The sequence below is a fragment of the Tyto alba genome, unplaced genomic scaffold (genome assembly GCF_018691265.1).
Source record: "Tyto alba isolate M040663 unplaced genomic scaffold, T.alba_DEE_v4.0 Super-Scaffold_3, whole genome shotgun sequence".
Classification (NCBI taxonomy): domain Eukaryota; kingdom Metazoa; phylum Chordata; class Aves; order Strigiformes; family Tytonidae; genus Tyto; species Tyto alba.
Window position 1 is genome coordinate 18,385,318 of NW_024881304.1, and position 25,926 is coordinate 18,411,243.

The following is a 25,926-nucleotide window of genomic DNA, read 5'->3' on the forward strand; positions in this document are numbered from 1 at the left end:
CCTCTGCACCGTATACCCTGGCTGTTGTGCTTTTGTCACCTCTGAGTGTAGAGCGCTTGAATACACTTCCTTACCAGCGTGATTTAGGAATGTTGGGTTTATGTATGCAGTTTTTCTTTAGTTGCTCAATCCCTCCCTCGGTCTAGCAGGACAAAGTAACTTATTTCACTCCCTTTTACCATCTCAGTTGGTATCTCTGTGTTTTCTGTCTTAGCCTAGACTCGTCTTTCCTCTACGTCCCAAAGAGAAATGCTCTGTTTCTTTCCCCTTTTCTGCCTGTCGGGACTCCTGCCTGCACGTGGGGGCTCTCCTGTCTGAGGAGCGCAGCCCGTTGCCCACCCAGGTGCTGTGCATCCCCCCTCCGGGTGGGACCTCTCCCCCCCTCGGAGGTGGTGCAGGGCAGCCGGCCGCCGCTGCTCCCCGGCCCGGCGCCGCGCTCTCCGCGGCTGAGGGACGGTTCCCCCTCTCCTTCACGTTCCCTTCGGATTCAGTCACTCCCCGTCCTTCCTGCTGCACCTTGTCGTCTCGTTCCTTCCCATGCGAGGCTCTTCTTTTCTCGTGCTCGTTCATGTTGTGGCTTGTTCAACTGAAGTTGTACCTCCTTTGAGTCAGGACCGGCCTTGCTTGTTCAAGGAACACCTTGTACCTTTGTCATGCAGTTCAAATAACATTAAATTAGGAGAACATAAATAAGTCTTTTCAAAGAACAGCTGTCCAAAACTTTTCCTCTTTAACAAGTACTGTTTAGCCTGTTTGCCTCCTAAGGGTGCTCCTGCCCAAGCATTTCCTGCACGAGTGTCTTTGGAGACATGTGGAACATGGAGTAAATTTCTTACTTGATTTATTGACCTCGTTTAAGCAAATGAAATGTCTTTGAAGCTTTTTAAGACCGAAAAAGTCTTTAAACATGGACTGAAAGGAATATGTGGGTGGCATAAATCCAAAAGTGCAGCTATTTTCAGTGCCCTTGGAGAATACTATTGTCTGTTGTGTTTTTGGTGCTTGGCTTATTTCTAGAAAGGATAATAGGTATTTGCCTCTCCGTAATTTTTGGTTCTTGATTTTTGAGTCTCCTTTTGTATGTTTCATAATGGTATTATTTGATCAATTACTCTAATAGTTGTAATTATTTGATAGATTTGGCTTTTTCATCTAACTCTACTTTTTTCTTACAAACAGGCATTAATCTTGACCAGAATAAAAGAGGTATTTTTTTTCACTAGATCCTAAGTCCTGTGGGCTTTGCACTGTGGTGTAGTTCACGTAGCTGATAGAAACATTACATAGCTAGTAGGCACAGGGACACGGAGTATTCCCTTTCAACACAGCTTCATTTGAAAGTCTTAAAATATTCCTTTCTCTACAGGTAAAAGAAATTGTTCTACTAAGTAATTACCGTACAACGCCAAGCAGGGAATTTTGGTCACTGCTGTTGGGATGTTGCAAAGATGAAAGAACAGAGCTCGTGGGCATGTGTGTGTTGGAGTAGCTCGCCTATCTAGGGTGGTAGATCACCTTGTGAAATACAGGGCTAAAACCCACGCCTTGATTCTGGCTGATCCATAGCAGCTGTAGTGTTTACCACTAACTACTACCTGTGTTCAAAGTAACAAACACGCAGCTGGTTTCTTCAGTAAATTAGGTACCAGCTAATAATACACAAAATGATGAGTTTTCAACTCTGGAGCTGTGCTGTCGTTTAGCCAAGAGCAAAGTCCCATTTACCCGTGGACTCTTGAGTCAGCTACTGGTCAATGCTAGAAGAAGCATCTCTGGATGCCAGCTTTGCTGATAACTCTGATGAAACAGATGAAGACGACTGCTCATTTCCTTTGCTTAGTCAAGCTTCAATTACTGAGACTTTCTGCTTTAGAAGCTATCTATTTAATATTTCCCTTCCACGGTTGGTTCCCACCCTTTCCATCCAGTTGTTGATCGTGGGGTAGATATGCTGTCTCCAGCATGAGGTTGCCTAACAAGTGGATGCAGACCAGTTAGAAATGGCTGGTGTGCAGAGAGTCGTGGCTTAAGCTGGTAGCTGCTCTTACCTCGTGGTGATGCCGACGCGTCTCGGTATGGCATCAAGAGTTTGATTTTTCTTTAACCTTGCCTTCTAGACTCGCCAACCTGTGTTTGTACAGTTGCTGCAAGGCGTGTTCAGAGTGTACCATTGCAACTGGCTCATGCCGAGCCAAAAGGCATCGGTGGAGAGCTGCATTCGGGTCCTCTCAGATGTAGGTAAGAAATGGATGCCATTAGAACTAAGTGCTGCAAACGCGGTCGTCCAGAACTTGCTTCTTACGTGTCATCCTTCCAAAGAGAAAGTGCAGTTTGCTTCCCACAGGTGCCACTCGCAGGTAACTCGGAGCCGGGGCGTAGTACAAAGCCAGAGTTTTGTTGATACATTGTCATGGTTGAGCAAATGGTGTTGTCACTGTAACCTGAAGTGCTTTCTCCATTTAACCTCAAAACTGCTGTCCTGTTGATCTGGAGCAGGGAAATATTTTTATGCCACTCCTCCCAGTAATTTGCTCCGCTCTCAGTAGCAAGAAGAGTAATTTGTACTGGATATGAGGCCAAAATCTGTTGGGTAGTTGTACACGTGCGTTAGCATGAGGTGCTGGGAGTGTGTGTGTAAGGACAGATTCCTACTCCCACATTGTAAAGGCAGTAAACAGCTCGGAGGTGTGAAAGCCTTTAAACATTACGCTACGCAGAGGTGTGACCCCTCACACAGGGCCTGAGCGTTGCAGTGTTCAAAATGCACACGAAGGAGATTGTAGAAGGAATTGCAAGTAGGGGTTGTCTTTGTTCTTGCGTTGGCTGTGATATACACACGGGCTGAAGGACTCGGTTCTTACTAACTCTTGCTTGTTGCAGCAAAAAGCCGAGCAATTGCAATTCCTGTGGACTTGGACAGTCAGGTCAACAATCTCTTCCTGAAATCTCATAACATTGTGCAGAAGACGGCGATGAACTGGCGAATGACTGCAAGGAATGCTGCCCGCAGAGATTCGGTGCTCGCTGCCTCCAGGGATTATCGAAACATAATTGAAAGATTACAGGTGACTACACAGCACCCCTTCCTCCTCTGCTGAGCACTTAGTTGCACGCCTACACGAAGGGAGGAATTTACTAAGTAGAAAGACGTTTGGGGACTAACTAGTCCAAATGCCACATGGTAATCAAGTCGCTGAATGTACCAGTACTCAGATATTGTATATAAATTCAAATATAAACTGTTGTATCAAGAGAGGTAATTGAACGTGCACGGCCGATGGGTACAGAGGTACTCGTCCCAGGAGATGTTGGTATTTGAAGCTAGCGGAACTTGAAGTATTCTTGTTCCACCGTTAGTAATATTTCTTTGATAAGAGAGGACTTTTCCATCATCACAGCCTTCCAGACTCCTCCAGTGCTCTTGCTTTTTGTGTACCAAAACACTCAGTACAACGGAAGGTGCCCGAGCCCTGCCTGGAACCCACTGCAGAGCTTGAGACGGAGGCGTGTGGGTTCCTTGTGAACCCGTTGCAGCCCCGGTCATTCCCTGATGAAACGGCGCGTGTGCATTCCCATACTGGTTTTGCTGAAAAGAGTAAACGTAATGCATCCTGTTAGAAATGAGGGTTGGTGCGTTACTGCTATATTCTCTGTTCAGATCTGCACAATAAGGCCTTTTTTGTACCAGATCAAATTCATCATCTTGGATGATGCCTTTATGCTTTGAAGATCCATACTCTGGTCAAAAGCTTCTTTTGGCAAACAGTTCTAACTAACTTTATGTAAACTTACATTACGTAATGCAAAAACACTGCCCAACTTGTTCTTAGGGAAATAGCTTCTCTCTTTTTATCCGTTCCTGCCTGTTTGTCCCTTTCAATTTGATTAAACTTCCTCTCTGGCTTTATAGCTATCTCGGTATTTGCTGTTTGTTTAACTATTAGGATAAATGTGGTTTCCAGACATCAGGGGAAAGGGGAATAATTTTATTTTGTGTAATCTTAACAGTAGTAATTCTTTGTCAGTTCATGTAAGCATAAATAGCCTGATCTTTATCACAAAGGTTCGATGCAGCTACGAATCTGCATTTTTCCTTCTCCTATATCAACAAGAGCAGCTACGAAGGTGGGGAAGGAGGGCAGAACTAAGTAATCTGGGCGACTGCTGGAAATCAGGGCTTCCTTGTCAAGGCAACTATTAAGCAATAAAACTGCAAATCTTATCTGACCAAACTCTGAGATCTTTAATCTCTCCAGGCAGGATGGACCTAACTGTCCTGTCTCTCTTACGCAGCTTGTAAAATTAATTTCCTATAAACGTGTATGTATTTAATGTTTCTTTAAAATGCTGTTGTGGTTCTATTCTAGGACATAGTATCGGCTTTAGAGGATCGCCTCCGTCCTCTCGTCCAGGCGGAGTTGTCAGTACTGGTGGACGTGCTTCACAGGCCTGAACTGCTCTTCCCGGAGAACACGGATGCGAGGAGGAAATGTGAAAGTGGAGGATTCATTTGCAAGTGAGTTGCCTTGAAGTCTGGCTTGTTAGGAGGAGTTTTGTTAACGTTTTGCTTTTTCCCAATTTTCCCATGCCCAATGGAACGATACCCTCTTGTCCAGCTTTGTAAATACTTGATATACTTTGAAGTACTTGTAAAGCATGCTATTTCATGCTATGGTAAATACATTTTGTCCTTGGAGGGATTTTTTTAAAAAAAAAAAAAAAAAGCTCTTGAAGGTTGGGGAAAGACGGATAGGCTCTCACAGCTAATGCTTAAAAATGTCTGTTTGTTACAGGATACAAGTGTCGTGAACAGTAGTAAAAATGAGTAAAAAAATTTTGAGCTATCTGTGCAAACAAATCCGGGCTTGGATGGATTTCTAATTGCACTATCCAGGCCTCTCAGTGTGTTTTTTAACAAAGTAGTATGTGGAATAGTTTCCTTTTTTACTGTTAAGTGTTTGTTCTGGAGGACCAGCAAGCCCTAAATCCCCCTGCCCCTTCCCGTGACTCCTTTCTGCCTGTAGTTGGAGGGTGTTATTTGGTTGCCCTCCTGCCAGGGGGGACGCAGTTACTTTCACAGCTTCCCCGAAGCCCGGGGTAGCTGGGTAAATGTTGCTCTAGAGAGAATGCTCCCAGGATGGTTGTATAATGCTGTGATAATAAAGCTTGTTTTCAGCTTGAGCCAATTAAGATAGCCACATATATCTTACCCCATTTTTAGAATATTAGTACTAAAATGAGCTGTGATTGATTGGTTATTTCCAGGTTAATAAAGCATACTAAACAGCTGCTAGAGGAGAATGAGGAGAAACTGTGTATTAAAGTATTACAGACGCTCAGGGAAATGATGACCAAAGATAGAGGCTATGGAGAAAAGGTAATGTAATTTTCAGTTCATCATTCTGTGTTAAACGCTGTCTTTACTCAGTAAAGGAAGATAAAATTCTCGCTCTTTCAAGCTGTGTTTTGTATGTGTAAGCACTTCTGGATCAGGAACAAAACATTTTTAGTCAACTAATAACTTCAAATATCATTTGAAAGGTAAGCCTGTTTCTGTTGCTTTTCTACTTTAGGCTTGCAAGTTTAAGTCTAATTCCTGCAGTTGCTGGCACTGTAAAAATACCTGATTTTGTTACCTTTTTATGAAGATTATAACTCCTTTTTCTGCTCTCTGGGTCTAGGTGACTCTTCATCAGTCACATAACCTTGCAACAAGAGGATATTTTGTAGTTTAATTTCGATTTGTATCCGAGTCATCATCTTGTTGTGAATTACAGATGGGAACTGTCTGTATACCCACCCATGTGATTTTTTTTTTTTCCTTTCCCTTTCCTACACACAACTGCTTTGTCTTGTTAAGAAGAAGGTTTTTCTGCAGGTACCAGACCTCTTGTCTCTTTGCATCAGAGGAGTGTGTATACGCCCGTATGTTTGTGTCTCTAGGCATGCCTGCAGCCAGTCTCCAAATCCTAGTCTAAGGTATCTCGTGCGTTTGGAAGCAGCCGGGGTTGTTGCCGTGCGGCGGGCTCGGTGTGCTGAGCAGCACATCTTGCCACCCCACCGCCTTGGGGAGCAGCTGGGACTGGGGGAAGCCGCGGTGCGGGAGGCTGCCCGCTGCGCCGGGGGAGTCCGTGCCCGGGAGCAGACGGTGGCCAGTTCTCCCTTGCAGCAGGGTTTCAAGTCGTTGCGTAGCGGTAGAGTCGCAGCACAGAAAAGGTGAAAACTTCAGAGGTCAGTCTCATCAAATGCCCCGGGGGGGGGGGGGGGGGAAGCGAGGAGGACGCGGGAGCGGAGCGCCCTGTCACCAGGCCACCCAGGACAGGCAGGAGGGCGGTTGGGGGGGTGGGTGTGCACGTGCACACGTGTGGGCCGGCGCACCCAGCACCCAGCACCCAGCAGCACCCTCAGTGACAAGGCCTGGGAAACTCTTAGGGAAAGGCCCCGAGGGTGGGGACGGGCGCTGCGCTCCCTGCCCTGCCAGGGAACGCTCATCCTGCTGCTCCCTCTGGGCCCTGAGGTCCAGCCCACCTCCCGGCTCCTGCTTTGCTCTAGACCTCCACTCCTACCTGGGGATTTTTTTTTTTTTTTTTTTTTTTTTTTTTTCCCCCTGCACTTTGCAGTAACTGCAGTTTTAAATCAACGCCTTGAGTTTGGCGGGGTGCCCCAATCACCTGCAAACAAGCAGCACGTGTATAATTAATATATATATATATATATATATATATATATATGTGGGCAGAGCAGGGGAGGTAGGGAAGGGCAGCAACTGCAGGTTTCGACTTAACTTTCGGCACATGGTCCTTCTCTGCTGAAGCAGCAGTGTCACGGGCTGGATCCTAACAGCACAAAACGAAGCCCCGTGGGGACCTTCTGACCTCTCCTCGAGCTCCTTTACGAAGAGATACAGTGCAAGTCTGATCTGGAAGGGGACTGGTTGTAGCCTGCAGAATTTAGTCTGCTCCTGCAAGAGGGATTGGGGTTAGGTCATCCTCTTCAAGGAGTGTAGGGCGCTGATATTTTCTGTTGCCCCATGCTGGGGATGGAAAAAACTGAAGTGTAATCATAGATGTAGTTTTACACTTAGCACATCAGTGTATGTTCTCCTGTTAAAAACAGCCAAGAGAGACTGTCCAAAGTCACCTGATAAAAGAGAAAGGGTGGGTGATACACACCATCTATGCTATATACCCACAAAACCCAAAGGAGAGCTCGGAGGTTTTTTTTCTTTCAAATGCAATATGCCACCCAGATTTTTCGAAATGGAAATTCACTTACAGGAGTTCCTGAAATTTCAATCGGCCGACTCAGGTGAAGCAGCATTTCTAGAAGATACAGTTAACAAAACTTGCACCATTCAGAGCATGGAGAACCCCACAAGATTCTAAAAATCTTCCAAGTGTGTAGAAAATAAATTGATTTCTGAAACAGTGGCTGAGTTACATAATGCAAGATAAGAATATGCTTGCCTGTGAAGTGGATTTCCCAATATGAAAAAGCGGCTGATTGCTTACGGATAGACTGCTAGTAGTAGTAGAACAGCTTTTACTGTCTGGCTGTGAGAAGTGCAATCGTATTTATTCTCCCTTGTGACTCACATAACTGTATTTAGTCACCACTTAGAAGGCAATACCTTTTGTTTTTAAAATCATTGTGGAGTATTTTTTTTAAAAAAAAAAAAAAAAAAAGGGGGAGGGCAGAGTTTAGGCACCCATTCTAAATACAGGAGTCCTTACATACATAAAGGTGGCAGAACAACTTCTTGTGACCCGCACATTGATCGTGCAAGCAGTATTGCTTGTAGGTCAGATGCTCACAGAACTGACAGCAGTCACTTCAAAGTAGTGCTCAGCAGCAGAGTGCCGTGGAAGTTTTGGCACAGCCTGTGATTTCTGCTGTAATACCATGTGGTGCTCGCTGGAACGACCCGATTTATAAAAAGATAGCGCTCTTCCTCTCACGCTCGATCTTCCGGCACGAACAATAAAAAAGCCGCACCCTCCTGGCCCGTGCGCTTGTCCCTTTTGTAGGTGGGAGAGGTCACGAGAAGGCAGCGTTGGCCGCTCCCATTAGCCAAGGCCTTCATTAAACAGCTGGGATTCCTCCGCAGCATGCAAAATCCCTGGTGGGAACACAGATGTACAGAAGCTTGTGGGAAGGCTCGAAGTTTTACATATTGCTAAAGACTCCTCATCTTGGCACGCGCTCAGGTTCGCGCAGTGATGGGTAGCATACTGTGGTATATTTAATAGGGAGAAAACTTGACTACATTGACAGTGTAGGCTAGACCCAAGTTTTTTACTTTGCTGAAACATGTCATTCATACGCGTCTTCCTGGGTGCCTACCAGACGATTAGCCTCAGTTCTGCAGGACTTAGATTTTTCTTTTTTTTTTTTTTTTTTTTTTTCTTTCTCTCCAAACTTCATTTCTCTTCCCAAACTGGCAATCCAGCCTCTGCACGCCTCCTGCTGCTCGCCGCTCGCGCTGCCCACGGCTCGGATGCCCAAGGGTGAAGTTCTTGGCTCTGGGTCGGCCGGCCCCGCGCGGTTTGTCACTTGGCACGGGAACAAAGCGCGGGGCACATCCTGCCTCCAGCGCTCCCAGCCGCCTCGGTTCCCTAACCCACCGCATCCCGCCGCTTGCCAATGTAAAATACTCACCGTGTTGGGTCGCAGCATTAATGTGTTCAATGATTTATAAGATCCTAACGTGAAATGAATTTGTCATTTATCTTACTAACGCTTGCTTTCAACTCTTCCCCTTCTTTCTTTTCCGGCAGATCACCATTGAATTGGATAATGCTGAGGTTTTAATTTTATTTACTTTCTACAGTGTTGTTTCTATGGTGTTTGTTTTACGAGTAGCTCTGTGACCTGTCCTGTTGTCTCTTTAGCACCGAGCTTTCCGATCTGTATGCCTGTGTCAGTGAATTAGTTCTCAGTCTGCCATGTGTCTGCGCTGGGAATAGTTACCATAACTAATTCCACATGTCGTTACTTGGAGTATTAGTCCAAATGCAGTTCTAGCTTCTGGCAGTCTGGTGCCGTAGTAGGTCCAAAGAAGTTCAGGACCAGATCTGAGTCCTTTTGGAGCATCAGCTGCTGCAAACACCATTAAAACATTTAGCATTGAGCCGGGATAACCGCGCTGCCGGTGAACAGGCTCTTTGAGCAGAACTAAATCCTGAGGTTTAACGGTGTTCGCAGTGGTTGGAAGAAACCTGCCCAAAGCCAGCTGGAGGAAAAAAACGAGGGAGGGGTCTCGACTAGCGAGAGCCATTCCTGCATCCCAGGGCTCTGGGTCTTGTGGAAACGGGATCGCTGGCTTTTACCGAGAAAGGTGACGGTCCCGCCGTCGGTCGCGGCATCTCGCTGCCCTTCCTCGTGCTCCTTGGTCAAGGTTTGGGGCGTGAGGGCACGGGAAGGGCTCGGGCGCGTTGTGAAAGCGCTGCGGTGTAACCCTGTGGAAGTGACCGACTTCTGAAGCGACTTCTGCGTGAAAAGAAATCGTCCTACCATTAAAAACACGCGCTCAGTTGGCAGGGTGACAGCCCGGGCTGTGTTTGTGCAGCGTGTAGCCGTTTTACGGGCGGAAAAGCCGTATTTGAGTGAGAACTTTCAGTTTAACTGAAATTAAGCTTTCTAAGGACTTTTATAAAAGCAGTGTGTCTGGTTGAGGCACCGGCGCGCGGGGTGGAGGGAGGGAGATGAGCTGTCTCTGCTGCTGCAACTTCCTCATCCAGCTCAAAAAAACCCACGTGTGGGCACTAAATTTGAGATTCTTTTTGCATAAATGTATAATACTGAGAAAGTGATTGACTGGCACCTTATTTTACTGAAATACCAAGGAAAGAAAGAAATATTTTCCTCTCTGTGCTTTGCTTCCTGCGTTCTCTCCCAAGCCAACCTTTTATTTGGAACAAAATTCAACCACTTAAAATGCTTAACATGTTACTGCACTTTATTCAATAGGTAATGAAATATGCCATAAATTGTTTTGTGTACAACTTGTTAATTTTGGTGTTGGTCAGCTGAATTCAGTGGGTAAACTGCCGTCTGAAACCCAAATAATATTTGGGGACCTTGCCTGTTGAAACAGATTTGAAATCCGGATTGTTTGTCACGAAAGGAGACCAAAAACTGTACCCATTGCCCAGGGCTGGGTTGGAGGGTCTTTTCTGTTCAGCAGGGCTTTTAGGGGAGGGAAGGAGCAGGATTCCTCACAGGAACCAACCCGAGCTGTGGCTTTTTTGGGGTTGGTTTTAACCTAGGCTCCGGTTGGGATGCTCAGGCCCCCGCTGTGCCGCAGGTCAGTGCCATCGCCCTCATCCCGGCCTGCGCTGAGGTCCCCTCTCCAGGCTGGAGCAGAAGGTCCGGCCGGGGTCTGAGGTCCTTTGCTGAAATAAAATTTCACCGGTTTCAGCTTCGACAAAAAGCTCTTTATCAGAAGATCCTCACCCGGGGCTGCTCGGAGTCTCCACCCTTCTGTCGGTCGGTGGACGTTTTCTCCTCTTGGCGTGCCCTGCCCGTTAACGTGCGCAGCAGGCACCCGGCGGGTGGGGTGTCGGTGGGCCTGATTTTGGTCTGAAGGACCGTGGTTTTGGTGGCACGAGTCCATTTACTGCCCAGTCATCACCTCTGACCTGTGCTAGTAGGAGCCGTCTCCGGTGCGTCTCGGAGCTTCGCGCCAAGCTTCCAGTATTACACAGTTATAGAAGGTGCTGTGGTGTCTAACCTCTGGTGTAATTATTTTCCTCTTTCTCTTTTTTATAAACCAAGATTGATTTTTATTCCTCTCCCCCCCCTTACCTGGGGAGTACGTACCGGCAGCATGTTCTGTTTCTGAAAAATTAATCTGTAGCACAGGAATGCTTCCGTCAGGCGCTAGGCCCCTCAGATTATGTGGTGCTACAGCTTCTCGGGATAGCACATACGTATACAATTTTGTCTTGGAGAAACTTCAGAAAGAAACTTGAATTGTTTAATTGCAAATTAAATCATAATACGAAACACTTTCCCCTTCAGTTTTTGGCTGTAATGTGCTGTCTTTGCCTGCCATAAATCAGCCAGAGCGTGCAGAGCAATTTAGGATTTGGTCTGGAGGCTGCAAAGGAGGAACTTCATTGCTCCTCGACGCAGCAACTGTGTGGAGGGAGTAGGTGTGTGTATAACCATCGGCAACGAGCACTGGCTGCTTCTAGAAAGGGATCTGGACAGGGCTTGAACCTCTGTAAGTCTCAAAGGAAATCCTGGGGTTTCCTTCAGTTCCCCCCCCCCCTTCCTCATCAACCCTGGAAACTAAACATTTAAGGCAAAGAATAAAACAATCTTCATTATTAGTAAAATTATTAACTTCTTTTTTTGTCAAACTATGCACAACTGAGTTTTTCTGATAAGCTGAAATGCTCCTTATTTCCTCAGGGTAAAACTCTATTAAAGGAACTGTCTTACGGCATGATTTCATAGTATTTATGTGATGGTGTACATAGGTTGATTTATAGAACTTAATTGCTTACTGCAGTGTGATTTCAGTGAGCAGTGGATCCAAATAAGGAAAGATACTAAAAATGTGGGGAGGTCCATGCATTTGTTACTGAAAGCGATGATAGAAAATAGACTTTGCAGTCCCCCTTAACGTTTCTGTGAGCGAAGAAAGGGAGTGCCCTTTCAACTGGGTGAATAATGCTGGAATTTACCTCGGTGGTAGGAAATCCCCGGCAGAAGAGGAAGGCTGGTGAAGGCTGTGACCTGAGCGCGAGGTCAGCACCTCCTCCCCTGCTCCCCCCCCCCAAATGCCTGGCAGAGCCCCGGGGGTTGCTGGAGTATTTGCAGTGCTGGAGAAGGGTTGTGGGAGCGGAGGTGGGGAATACGGTTTAATGCTGTTGGCCTAGCTTATGTGCTTTCTATCGAGGGATTTATCTGGAATTCCCTTTTCGTTGGAAAGTTTTCTGAAGAGAAGCAGAGTAGCGTGGTGTCTTTTTTTCAACATGTGTTACTGTAGTCTGAGGACCATGGTCTGGTCTGGCAGAAATACGGCGATAGCATCTTTAAGCTCTTGTAGATGGTTTTTTGAACCCTGCAGCATCCGCTGTTGTGGCAGGATTCGTGTAAAAGGTTTTTCTTCTGGGGACGGAAATTAGGATACACTAAGAATGAGAGTCATCTTGCAGTATTTGAAAAACATTTAGGTTGCTGAGAACTTGTAAAAGTGTGCAGACCTTTGGGATCGGGGCTGCATAAGACCAATATTAAAATAAAGAGCAGAAAAGGTATCTTGAAAGATGAATGAAGAGCGCAATTTGTTTTGATAGACAACCAAAACCGTCGGCAACTGTAAACCGTTTTGTACCTCATTTGCACCTTACTTGCAACATGGTTGTGTTGGGTTTTGTCCTGATTTTGAGGAGCGGTTGCCTCAGAGCTTGTCTTTTGATTTGCACCGGGGCTTCTGTTCTTCTGGCTCCATGGGCTCTCCTGGAGCGTCAGGCGGGCGTTGGGAGCTGAAGGGGTCTGACTCGAGCTGAAGAGGGTGGTCTTACCGTTGGCTCTGTGCAGTGTCTCGAGCAATGAAGAAAGTAGAAGCTCCCGAGGCAGGGCACTGTCTGTAAAAGCCCTTGGGTTGAGTCTCTCTTGATGGACTCCGTTCTGGGCTGGAACTGCTCGAATCCTGCTCTTGACGGAGCTGTTGACTATGCTGGTCTCTTGGAGAAGAGGTTCAGGACCAAGGTAAACTCTTCTTGAGTGCCATCAAATGCGAATCTTCGCACAACAGTGCTAACCAAACTCTGCTTGTAATTAGACACAAGAGCTTAATTTACTTTGAATTCAATCCTCAACCCACTCAGAAGTCAAGGCATGATAGAAATGCAGATTTTTATGGTGTTTCACAACTCGAGATGGTGAGCTCCGCTGTGGGTTCCCAGTTGTCCAGGACAGCTCGGGGAGCACAGCTCCCTCCCCACTGAGGCATTTCGGTTTGCAACGTGACGTTCCCATCCACTCTTCTCACTCCAGAGAGGTTTTTGGGGACACGGTGGCCCACTTTTCACCTGCAGTGCGAGCCTTGGGCACTATATCGCCTACGTCCTAGAGAAACACATTAATATTTTATGGAGAGAAGTGTCAGTGCTGACCTGCAGGTGGCATGCTCAGGATGCTGAATGTGGCTGAGAGATGTCCTAGTTTTGTGGGTTTGGGTTGGTTTTTTTTTGGTTTGTTGTTTTGGGTTTTTTTGGTTTTTTGTTTTTTTGTTTTTTTTTTTTTTTTTTCCTTTTTATCCCCCCCCTCCCAGCCACATTGCAGTGAGCTGCTCCGCTGGGCACCTGCCAACATTCAGGCAGCAGTTACATAACAACAGCTTTTTTTCCTGGAATTTAGGCCCGCTGCTGATGTGTGACCTTCAGCAGTAATTGCCAATAAATGCCGTGGAGATGTTTACAGTCACCGCGGGGCGGCCGTGCCCGTGGGGCTGCTGCTGCTTCCCGTGACCACCGGTCCATTCAATCTGTATTTTATTTTGCAGGGTGAAGATGGGGTGCTCTGCTGCTTCCCCCTGCCCTGCAGGGCTGGGGCAGGGGCCAGCAAACACCAAAATGAACTCTATAAGCACCCGGAGTTTCCTGTGTAATTATTTAGTCCTTTTTAGGATTTGAAGTTAAACTGAATTAAGTAAAACCCCAGGGTTTTTTTTTTTGTTGTTGTTGTTGGTAGTGGTGGGGTTTTTCTATTTTTATTCAGGAATGACACTTCTTTATTGCAGCTGATAAAACGGCATCCAGCAAAATACACACCTGCAGACCCACTCAATATAGTTTTGGGGTTTTTTGCTTTTCACCTCTTCACTTTGGTCTTCAGGTTTCGAGTAGGTGAAAAGGGAACTGAAAATCCTGGTTCAAAGGGCTTGACTGAATTTAACCTTCTCAGTGCTCTTTATCATTGATAAACTAAAACAACGGTGGCTGAGTAAGGTGCAACATATGTGCTATTTGATGCATCTTCTGATTGGAATTGGAAAATGTATTAACCTCTTAAGTGCTGGAGAATTGCACTCACAAATTACTTTGCTTGCAGAGAGTGCTTAATCCACAGTCATTTCTCTTGTGTATTTTGCACTTAGACAGTGCTTCACTTGTTATGTCTCAAGCAGAGGAAATGCAGGCGCTCATAAATTTTTGTGGGCTGCCTTATATTTTTTTTCCTTCAGAAATCCTGCAATCTTTGGACTGTTTTTGTTGCATGAACTGGAATTGGTGAGCTCTTTGGAAACGGAGACTGGAACATTTCTTACAGCTAATTCTAACCAAAAAAAAAAAAAAAAAAATAGTTATACCATCTTACCAGTTAATTTAAACTGCTAATGTAAAATGTGTAGTGAAGGTAGTTCTTACTACATTAAGTTATTGTAAAAGACCTGCAAGATGGGGGATTTAAAAAGAAGCAAGTGATTGCACTCCCATTGAAGGTCTTTGGTGTATTAGGGACTGAGGTTTGTGACTCCAGGAAAGCCCCAGCCCAAGTAAAACACGCTTTCCCAACTGAAAACTCTGGAAAATAAGAGAAGGCATTCCTGTAGGCAGATCTCGGTGACCTTTCGGTGCAGGCACTAACAGCCCTTCCACCAGATTTCCCACCTCATTGTCTGGCAGTGCACAAAGTCTCTGCAAATTCACTGAGATAAGAGGGGGGGAAAAAACCATTTAGCCACATCCCTGATCTGGGTGTGTGCGGCAGCAGCGAGGCGCGGGGGTGTAAGCTCGTAGTTGCTGCTCCATCGTGTTCCGGTGGGAGGCGGGGGGCTGCCTGTGCCCCCCGCAAATCCCGCATGTCTTCTGTGTGAGAGCTGCACGGCTCGGAGAACCTGTGCCAGGACAAGGTGCTGTTCCACATCTCCCACTGCCTCTTAATTTATGGAGGTGTGAGATCTTCCATCACTAAAAATACACCGCTCGGCAGCTTTGATGCGGGTCTGTTACAATGGTGAACCATAATGTGGGAAGTTTGTCAAAGCAGTTCAGTGCTCTTGGTTCCCAGTTATTCCCCTCTGCCCTGAAACTTATCCATAGCAAGTCAAATGTGTGTTTGACGAACACCTACATATCATCTGCAGAGGCTAGAAGTTTCCTATCCAAATTTTTTTCTTGGTTCTACGAAGTAACAGTGTTGGCCTTACAAATGAGACTTGGCAAACAGGTAACCGACGTGGAGTTTTCTGGTGTTATTGAAGAGCTATGAAGGACAGAGCCATAATTTGCGCTCGTCTGTTGTCATGAATAGGAATGGGTGGTGCCTTTGCTGCGTGTCATTCGAGTAAGAACTAGCCTGACTGTATTTTTAAAGAGAGAAGAGGAGAAATTCAGAAAAGGGAGCAAAAAGTGGGAAGGAGCTTCCAGGACATGATCTAAGCCGGAGTCCCACTGGAGCTCCAGCTGATACGGGAGATGGTAATGCAAGAGCAGAGGCGGCAGGCAGTGGTTTCCAAATAACATCTGATATCTTCACTCTGGTTCTTCACATCTGGATATGCAACCTTGCTATCAAAAGCTTAATGTGATACGTGGCTGATGGACTCTGTAGTTGTGTTTTTTTCCCGTTTTTATTTCCTCCTCTATGCCAAATGGCTCCCCCTGCCACCCCGATAATTAGATGCCATATGCACGGAGTTGGGTCGGTTCCTGAATTCACAGATTTCAGGACCAGAAGGGACTGCTCGGTGATTTAACCCAACTTCCTGCGCAGGGCATCTCGTTTCTCGCCATTGCTTCTCCACTGAGCCAAATCAGTTTAGTTTGACTAAGCTTCTTCAAAATGCTCGGTGTTAATCTTGAAGACCTTCCAGGACAGATGTCAGTTTACTCTTGCCTTGCACCAGCTAGTCACCTTCCTATCCGATGTAGAGGGATGTTTGGAAAAAGACGTAAAGGAGATGTGTGGTAGTTTGGAAAATGGCATCAGCCTGTGGAAGTTAAGCAGTCGGAGGTTTGTCACCTCTCAGTCCTTTGTACTCAGAGATGGCCTTAAGCAGAGGAGGTTTGTGCTTGTAATTGTGTCGGTTTGTCCATTATTTTGTCAAAATTCCAAAGTTCGGTGAGTCTGAAGAGAAGAGGATCAGGTTTTTGAAAGCGTTCATATGTGCATGCTCACACAAACGTACAGGTTTTTCTGATAAGATTATTTCCCACCCTTTTTTGACATTACAATAGGAGATGTTTTCCATCCTATTTTGCTGAAGCCACTATCTGGAGGAGACCCAGTCTATGTGAAGTGGAATCTCCACCTGCCTTTTGAATGCATTAGAAACCTTCTCAGCGTTCAGCTTTCTGGATGTTTACCACATAGCTGAGTTTAAAAAAAAACATTGAGAAAAGCAATCCTGAGGTTTTAAACCTGCATGAAAATCTTTCTGCGTTTCCTGAAACCATTTCCACTTTTTTATCCACAGTGGTAGTTGTTTGAATTTGCTGTGGAAGAAAGGATTAGGCAGCTTTCATCTCGATTGCTATTTTGAAAGCAAATGAAAATAAGACTTTCATACCTTCCTCAAAAGCCATAAGGAAAAGGACTGAAACCTCTTCCATATCTCCTAAGTTGAGATGTAATGACTTCACACTTGAGCTGTCACTTGCTTTGGTGGTTTTTGTGGTAGATACATCCACTGTTGAGTCAGTTAAAGACCGTTCTGGGAAACACACGTAGTCTGTGTTGGGGAAATGGATGCTAGAAGCATTACAGTCACCAACAGGTCAAAGAAATTGTAGTTCTCCTGTTACGGCTAATGATGAGTGCTTTATTTGCCAGCCTTGCGGGAATGGAAACTTCAAAGGAAGAGGGTTTTTTGTGTTTTTTTTTTTCTTTTTTTACACAGCAAGTTAAAATAAACTTTTGCTACTGCTAGCTAAAAGTAAAAATGTTGTACTCCTCTCTGACCCTGCCGCCCACTACGTTCCCCTTCGAAAGCTGGCCGCTGTGTCCATGGCGCTCACCTGGCTGCTGTTCAGGATTCCACTAACTTGCCTCTGTCCCCTCGACCCTCACTTTTCTTCTAGCTGGAGAGCTGAGGTATATGGAAGCACAAGAGACGTAACAATTACTACATCAGTCTGCTCTCCCACCCTATTCAATCCTCCTTGTAAAGCACAAGCTGCTGCTTCGCTGTTGCAGCACACAGGGTAATGCAACGTGTAGCGCAGTGACTATAGCTTTAACCAATTTTGACTGAATAACAGTTTTCAGTATTTGGAGTTCATATTCTTACTGAAAGATTGCTGAAGGCCGTGCTTATTTGGAATGATCCATCTGAGCACTGCCAAGGGCAGTAGCTTTCGCTTGCAGATGAGTTTGTAGGGCTGGTTCTAACATGCTGATCTATTTATACATGCTGTCTGTGCTTCAGTGGGAAGGCACAAGAATTTGCTAGCTAGAGTATGTACTTTTCCCTTCTCCAATTAAGTTGGAAAGATCAAACTAATTTCATGCTGATTCTTCGTCTGTGCTGGTTTTCAGCCCCAAAATGCACATGTATGTCTGACTAATTTGGGGTCATGGTATATGACTGCGAATAAGGAAACTTTCACTGGGAATCCAAAGTCCAGTACGTTATCTTGTGGCAGTCATGTCCACTTGACCTGCCAGCTTCAGTCTCCCCTTCCCTAGAAGGAAAGATACAAAACTTCCCTTAGAGGGGGATACGCACAATTCCCTTGCTGCTGTTGACTACTGAAGCAAGGAGGAATTTTTTGCTTTGCTCTGGAGCAAGTCATGCAGACGGTGTTTGCCATCAGAACCACATGCCCAGACTCCCTCATGACTTGATACGGCCTTTCCAGTGTCCAGCCTCTGAGCAGCAAGGGCGTACAGAGCGGGCTGTGCAGGAACTGCGTGTTCCTCTTGCATAAACGAGGTTCTTCCTGTTAACTTTTGATCCGTGTGGCTTAAATACTCGCCGCTTCTATTGGACCAGGAGAGAAACGGTTTGCATGCGTGTCAAGTTTTCAAGAGGGGTGACAATGCAAGGAAACGGTGTACCAAAGGCCGTGTGAGTTAGCCAGGAGGAAAGTCCATTAGGAGAAGCGTGGAGAAGGGTTTTTCCTGGCCAAGGAGCCCCTGCCCACGGAGCACCGCGGGGGAAGCGCTCGCTCCTCTGGCTCCTGCCTGGGAAGCGGAGTCTCTCCGTATTTCCATTTCTGGATCTTGTGTCCTTCCTCTCCTTTTGCCATGCATTTCCTAGGCTGCAGCAGATATTAGGTTAAAATACCGCAGTCACTTTCCCAGCCTATGCTTGATTTGTCTGTCTAGTTCGTGTGTCCTCTGGGCAGGCTCGGACACTGAGTGTCTGACTTAATTTGGTATTACTGTGTCGTTGTCGTCTTATTTCTTAGTGTCTATTCGTGAGAACTTAAATCAATTTACCCACTATGAAGCAGGCCGTTTCATTTGAATGTTTAGGTCTCCATTGTATGTCTAAGCTCTACTAGATAGAATTTGCTTGTCTTCATCTGTTTCAATGTGATGATCAGCGTTTTAAATCTGAAAAGCTGTTACCGTTAAGCCTCTTCTTTCATTGCTCGTGTTTGGTGCTGTATCATGTATCTCTGATCTCAAGAAAAGTATAATTATAGATGAGAATCCACTGAAAGCATTTATTCAAACGAACGTTGTAAGGCTGCTGCCTTTCTGTGGTACGCTGCCCTGGCTTCCTCCTCCTCCTCCTCCTCCTCCTCCCCGCTGGGGATGGGTGTGCTGCCTTCGCCCCCTGCGCATCGCAGATCCCGGGTGCGCGTCCGAGCGGGCTGCCCAAAAGTGCATTTCTGCACTGCAGGCCTGTGTGCACCTGCAGCTGAAGCTTTTTTTTGCTTGTGCCTCTGTGTTCATGCCAAGTACTTTGGGATGTTCAAAGGATACCTGCTAAATTTTCAAAATGTAGCCCTTTTAGGCGCGTGGTGGGTGGGTGGAAGGGTGTGAACGGTAATTATATCTGTAATTCATTTGTGATGATTCAGCTGAAGTTAAGTGCTTTGCTAGCTCCCTTCCCCTAAGTGTTGACCACTAGATTTCTGTTGGGATGAAAGATTGTTGAAGAATGACTAATTTTTTTGCCTTTTACTTTCAACTAGCTGCCGCAATCTCCAGAAACGGAAAGCTCTGTAGAGGTGTGTCACCCACCTATATTTGTACAACAGGCAAATATTGGTGTTTTGAAGTAGTCCTGGTGGAGTGTCTTGTTGGTAAAAACCCTGTGAAGTGTGTGTTCCTGCGTGGTGCTAGACAGTGGAAAAAAAGTAGATTTGTTCAAGTGGTTTAATCGGCATCAGCACAATAGTCCAAAAATATATGACACTATGTAAATCAGTCCCAAATCTATATTCCTGGACAAAGTAGTGTGGAACCCCCAGGACTAGCGTTTTAACCAGTCCGAGGTAGTACAAGTCTTCAGTCATTTCCCTTCAGCTTTTAAGGGAGGCAGTGTTTGGAAAGTCTCCTCTCAACTCCCCCAGCATTAGCAAAATGAGACTTAATTTTTCTGGCTCCCAATACAGAATTTAGTTTTCCCTTTGTCTCACGTATTTTAAAACTTTGACAAGGAAATGGAGGTGTCAGAAAAAAAACAGTGGAAGCTTCATAATCCCAGAGCAGTTAGGTGTCCCATTTAAAATGCCAGAGAAAGAGTTAATGGTCACTTCACATCTTCAAGGTTACTAGCTCTATAGTGAATTGGACATGTAGGCACGCTTCCTTCATGAGATACCCCAGCATCAGTTCTCATAAAACAGATTATTTGTAGAAATGAAGACATAAGAACTTATGAAAGCTCAAATTCTTTTGAAATTAATGGGACCTCCAACGATGGCATTGGTAGATTGTACAACTGGGTCCTGTATCAGTGCAACCCTAACTGAAACCACGTGGAAGTCTGAATCTAGGACAGTGTTGATATTCTGAGCTATATAGATACGAAGATTATAAATATATTTTAAAATCATGAAGGAAAAAAAATGCAGTTTAGTGGTTTAGACCTTGTATTCGTAATTTTTGTGGAATAGTGTTTAAATGTAAACTGAAAGTCTGAGTGGTCACAGAATGACTTTGAGATTTTTGGGAGATGGCTCCTGGTTTAAGATGGGTCCTTGTATAGAGTCATTGTTCGTACACATTTTCAGAATGCTTTAAAGCAGAAAAAACTCAACATACTTCGGGTTTACCAAGTGGAAGTTCCATTCCTGGAAATTCGCTTCCTTTAGATACTTGATATCTGAAATAAGAGAGCTTTGATTTGGAAACATGCTCCTGCCAAGGGACTTTGTGCAGTAAATCGGTGGAACCACCCCCCTGAAGTCCATGGCATGGGGATGGAATCCCCAGAGGTCTTGGCAGAGGCCCTCCGCAGTCTCAAAAGAGCTTCATTGACCACGGTCAGATACGCTGCAGTACCTACGCTTCCCCCCGAGGTGTGCGTGTCGGGGCGGGGTGTCCGTGTGTGTGTGTGTGTGTATCTGTGTATATGTAAGCATGGGCATGCATGGTTTGAGTTCTTAAACACTCGTGTGTGTTACTGGTAACTCTACACTTGGACGGACTTGGTGTTTTCTTTAAATCCATGACAATGTGTTGGCATATGTGCATGCCATGGTGGTCTGCTGGAGGGTGGCAGAGCAGACTCGTTAAGTACTGCCAGAGCTAATTGAGGGCAGATGTTCTGTTCTGATAGCTTGTCAGTCGATCTTCCCCATCTTGCCCCTTGCTTCCAGCTGTGACTTCCCTTAATATTTTCCATGAGTGCAAAGATGTTAGTGTCTCTTGAGTGTTGTTCTGCTTTAAAATGAAATTTCTGCATGCACAGCAGGAGCTTGATCAAAGTCTACCACAGAGGCAACTGGAGGATCATAGAAGGGTATGTACAGCAGTCAAGCACGTTCAGAACTAACCCTCTACCTTTTCCTTTTAAACAGTGAAGCGTAAGTCATGTAAATCTTCTGTGGTTAACTGCTTGCTGTTGATCTCTTGGAAAATCTAAAATGATCAGCCACGCTCACAAAACGGGGTGCTGGAGCACCTTCTCTTGTATTAAACGGAAGGGGCAAGTGGTTGGCTGCTCTGAATTAAACCTCGGATCCTGGATTAGTCTGTTCACACTTCCAAAGCGCTCCCCTTTGGTGATCGCCCAACTGTGAAGTGAGATTTTAGCGATGCTTGTGGAGTTTGCCTGCTTTGGCCACAGCTCCCCCTTCATCAACAGCCAAGCTGAAAAATCAACGTCGTTAATGTGTTTCTTGATTTTTTTCTGCTCTTGTAGCTGGGAACGGAAGAGCAGCAACTTATAACTGCTTCACTCTTAAATATTATGAAAGATTATCTCCTTTAAAGATTATAACAGGTTTTTGATACCACTTAAACAGAGTTGTGTATTGCATCTGCTTCACTGATACATGTATAATAATGTTTGTATACTGCTTACTGTTAGTTTACCTTGATGGTGAATGCAGATGAAACTGAATGTTGCTGGGTTTTTTTTTTTTTTTCTAGGTAGCATATTTGATTTTTCTTATTGCCGCCAAACATCTGATATTTGTTTGCATACTGTACGCATCAAAGTGGTGTACAACAGTAACATGATGGTTAAAGAACTGTTCTGGAGCCAAGCATTGCAGCTGAATTAATTATAACATTTCTTAAATACCACTTATTTTTTTTCTCCCCTCTACTTTGATCACACAGTCGTGTACTTGTTAGCTAACACACTGGGTTTGAATAATTTTGTAGGAAACAAAGTTCTTCTTCCCAGTTAGAATTCAGAATGCTAGTGAAGGGGGGATTGCCAAAGCTCCGAAACCGTGGCTCAGTGCACTTTCAGCCTAAAAACGGCAAAAGCTCGATATGTGTTCCCACTTGTACTTTCTGGTTACTTGCCCTGTTTTGGATACACTGCTCCTGCCAACAGCAGCGGTGCTGCAGGTCTGTCCCCAGAGCAGCAGCTCCCGGGGGGATGTCTCCACCTACCCCAACTGTTTTGACCACGGAATAGAAGTTGCCTTCTGCTCTGCAGTGGACGAGGAGTAAAGTCTAGAGACAGCTCTGGGAGCTCTAGTTGCCCATCTGAATTCAGGAGGAGGTGGAGTTTACTGAACAGTAGTTCTTGTGGTTGGATGTGTGTTGTTATCCTGGTAGTAAGTAGTAAAAATTACTGGTTTTAAATGCCAGTTGATATGATGACTGCCACTTAATTTAACAGAAGAGGAAAAAGGTAATGCAAGAACTCCATCGTAACTTGATTTTTGGCATAGGACTTGTATGGGTGTCAAGTTGCCTTTCTAATCAGTACACATGTAGAAGGAAGATGTAGTTAAGGTGTTTTTTTTTTTTTTTTGTCTGGCTTGATCTTGTTCTGTCATTTAGCCTTCCTTACCTGCCAGACTGAGAGCAGAAAGATGGTTAAAGCACCGCATCATGTGCTAAACACTCTCATGTCACTGTCGGTCAGAGTGGCTCCTCCGGGATAAAAATTTATTTGAGCTTTTGAACTGAGTCTCTTCCCTTTCCTGCATGTTCACTATTTGGCCCAAGCGGCGATAGGAAGTGTATACCCCTTGGAAAAGTGCTCATATTCTTTTACTGTTGCTTCCAAAGTAACTTGCCTTTTTCCCTTTTTTTGGGGGGGGACTTTTAGAAGCAGCTGGTTGGAAAGCTCTCTTTGTATTTTTGCTTATTTTAGGTCTTGTCTCCCTGCTGCTTTCTCCGCCCCCATCTGATTCCATAAAACACAGCTCCTATGCTGCAGCTTTCACACTAATAATCTATAGGAACAATTTTAAATCTGATAAATTGTACTGACAAGGAGAGCCCTGACGTTACCACCAGCCTTGCAGGGCGGGCAGGGATCCCTGACCAGCTGCAGGCAGACCTTGGGCTTCTCTGTTTGGAAGTGGTGTCTGAAATTTGGTAAAGGGCTGTTAACTTCCAGGCAGGTTTTTGTCCTTCCAGTGCGTTGAGGTATAAGGCTTTTTCTAAGCTACCTTCTGTGAGTGCCAGCTTTGTATCAAAAGCAGTGAGCCATCTGACCCAATTAATGCACATTTATATTGTGCCATTTACTTACTTGTGTTTTAAAGGCCTCTTGTGAAAGTTCAAAAGGCTTCACTTGTATGACTTGGATGCTAATATATTAAACCTCATAGTTAATGGCATTTTGAACCTATAGTCAGACAACTAATTTCATTTGGAATACAACTGAAAATCAGTGTCAAGCACTTGTTTTGTGAATGGAGATCGAGATACTTCAGTCGATCCTGGAAGATTTTTTTAATAGAATTTTTCCTCTGCTGTCTCAAATGCTGTCCCGGGGTGGTACCGCTGTAACCGCAGCACGCTGCCTTTAGCAGAGCAGTAGCTCCCGGTTACAATAATCACCAGTTTTTGCACAAAGACCTTGTAAAAATCTGTTAATCCAGCTGCGGTGTTTGTGTGCCTGCCCGTTGCTGGCAGTCCCGCCGGTTTCCGTACGGCGCTCCGGTTTACCGGGAATCCCTGTAAAGACTGAAGCGGGAGAGCAGTCTGCAGGGTTGACATTGAACTTGGGAGGGGTTTTGGTCTCCCCTGGCCCCCGCTGACGGCAGCGGCACGTGCTCGTCGGGGTTTTCTGAGCTCATCTGCTCAGGCTCATCTGCTTGGGCGCTGAGTGCCGGCGTGACCGGGAGGCTCGGGCGGCTGCCCGGGGGGGGGGCGGGACACGGGGAGCAAAGAGCTGCGATGGCATCGGTTGCTGATGGAACGCGTCCCCGTAATGTTGGTGAAGTAGGATAGGTTTGAGGAGGTGGGATTGCTCACTCACAAGCCCCTTTCTGAAGTTACTCTTTCTGTAATCCTCCTCTTCGTTTTGTGGTGGTGCTGTACAGATGCAACTTTTTTACATTTAAGACTGAGACAATAGATCTTAATTTAAAAAAAAAACCCAAACAAACAAACAACCTCTTTGAGAAGAAAATCAGTCTACAGAGCTTTACACAAAAATGGAGCTGTTAGCCATTTCTAGTGCTGGGGACCCCTAATCTTACTTAAGCCCTGTGAGACACCCCCTTGCCCCCCTCGCTGTCCCAGCCTGCCCAAGCACATCAGGGGCTGCTCAGCATTTTTATCCAAATCTCCACAGTTTCGGTTCCCCCCCCCTCCCTCGCTACAAGTAGGCTAATGACCGCCGCAGCCCCCTCGCTACTGAATATTAGCGCTTTGTGGACCGGTTCAGCTCACATCATGATTTCATTATCCTCTTTGACTCAAGGGTGAGGCGCTCAGGCAAGTTTTGGTCAACCGTTACTATGGCAACGTGAGACCGGCGGGACGGCGGGAGAGCCTCACCACCTTCGGCAACGGCCCCTTGTCTGCCGGCGGCGCCAGCAAGGCCGGGCCGGGAGGTAGGCCGTGCCCCTGCCGCAGGCGCCCCTCTCTGCCTGCCTGGCAAATCGGTGTCCTAGAGGTGAAACAGGGTGGCGGGTTTGGGTTTTTTTTCCTTTGTTTTGTTTGCTTGTTTGTTGTTTTTCTTTCCCCTCTACTGTTCTGTTGTACGAAATCCCCAAAAAGAAGGCGCTGTCCCCGTCGATGGGGAGGACGTCCTGCTCGCCTGGCGCTCCTGGCTTTAGAAGCTCTTACCTGTTTCACCTCTCCCTGAGGGATCCCCGCTTAGGCTGAGCAGAGCATCGCTCTCCTGTCTCTAGTCACGTCCACTGTTTTCCTCCTGCAGATGAGAGCAGTGTCCTTTCTCTCCTGAGTACTTTTGAGAAAGTACTTTAACATGAAGCAGGCCGAGCTTTTTACGCTTTTCAGATACTGTCTTGCGTTGGCTTGAATTTCATGACTTTGCTTTGAATTAATGTACTTCGAAAACCTTATCAATTTAATATTTGCGATAATATGTGGGAAATGTGCTCATGAGGATGTCAGATTATTAGCCATATCTGAAACAAAAACATTTAATTGTATTATAGAAAGATTGCTGGGTAGAATGAGGATAAACTTGGTTTGAAGTCAGTTAGAAAGTGCAATTTCTGTAATTGGAGACCATTGCTAAAAAAGTCAGTGATGTCAAGCACGTTTCGTCAAATCATGGGTTTTTCTTCTTCAAAATAAAGACAGTGGGTAAACCTGTTGAAAGCAGGCCTGATCAGAAACAAAAAATACCCCACCAACATTCCCTTATTTTCTGAAGTTGTCCTTGTGTTGTGCTGCCTGCTGCCGTACCCTTCCACTTCCCAGAGCACTGGCTTTGCCATCCTTTGGAATTTGTCTCGCCTCCTCTCCATCCCCTCGCTGGTCCTGCGGAGCCTTTACCTCTCTTTGCATCCCTGAATCCTCGCTGTTTCCAGAACCCTCTTCCAGTACACCAGCCCCCTTCCCAGCTCCTGCTGCTGAGGAGGGCGGTGGTGGTGGTTTTCATTTCCCAGTGCCAGCCCAGGCCGTCCTCCCTCGGGACACCAGCTCCCCCAGACTCACACACATTAAAGCCATGGGAAGTGCCCATCTGATAACATGCCCGATACATGCTTGAAGTTACAAACCCTTCCTTGCAGGAATGCTAGGAGTTGAGTTCATCACTGCTAATAAATGTGTGTGCATTGCTCAGGATAGGTTAATAATTTCAACCAAAGAGGGGCGGCGGGGTTTGAATCTCAGCCTGTTTCTCGACACCCTTCATAGGAGGAAGCTCTGGATCAAGTTCAGTGAGCCGAGGTGAGATGAGTTTGGCAGATGTCCAGTGTCACCTGGATAAAGAAGGTGCGTCCAACCTGGTCATCGATCTCATCATGAATGCCACCAGTGACAGAGTCTTCCATGAAAGCATCCTGCTGGCCATTGCCCTTCTGGAAGGTGGGAACACTACAATACAGGTAGGGAAATGGAAAACTTCAAGCTTATAACTAAAACATGTTGGGAAGGGAAATGTTTTTA

At 45.8% G+C, this 25,926-nt stretch overlaps 1 protein-coding gene across 12 annotated transcripts in view; it reads left to right on the forward strand.

The window, feature by feature from the left end:
- The window catches only part of ITPR1 (inositol 1,4,5-trisphosphate receptor type 1), a 177,296-nt gene that overhangs the window by 88,785 nt on the left and 62,585 nt on the right, over nt 1-25,926 (forward strand). For 3 of the 12 annotated variants that reach the window (XM_042799767.1, XM_042799775.1, XM_042799769.1), the window contains 10 exons: nt 1,180-1,206; nt 2,118-2,238; nt 2,881-3,065; nt 4,368-4,516; nt 5,266-5,377; nt 8,778-8,804; nt 19,107-19,142; nt 20,831-20,881; nt 24,263-24,395; nt 25,675-25,865. In XM_042799767.1, coding sequence (XP_042655701.1) covers nt 1,180-1,206; nt 2,118-2,238; nt 2,881-3,065; nt 4,368-4,516; nt 5,266-5,377; nt 8,778-8,804; nt 19,107-19,142; nt 20,831-20,881; nt 24,263-24,395; nt 25,675-25,865 — 1,032 coding nt within the window. The remainder of the gene's footprint in view (nt 1-1,179; nt 1,207-2,117; nt 2,239-2,880; nt 3,066-4,367; nt 4,517-5,265; nt 5,378-8,777; nt 8,805-19,106; nt 19,143-20,830; nt 20,882-24,262; nt 24,396-25,674; nt 25,866-25,926) is intronic. The other 9 variants (XM_042799773.1, XM_042799778.1, XM_042799777.1 and 6 more) reach the window with 7 other exon arrangements.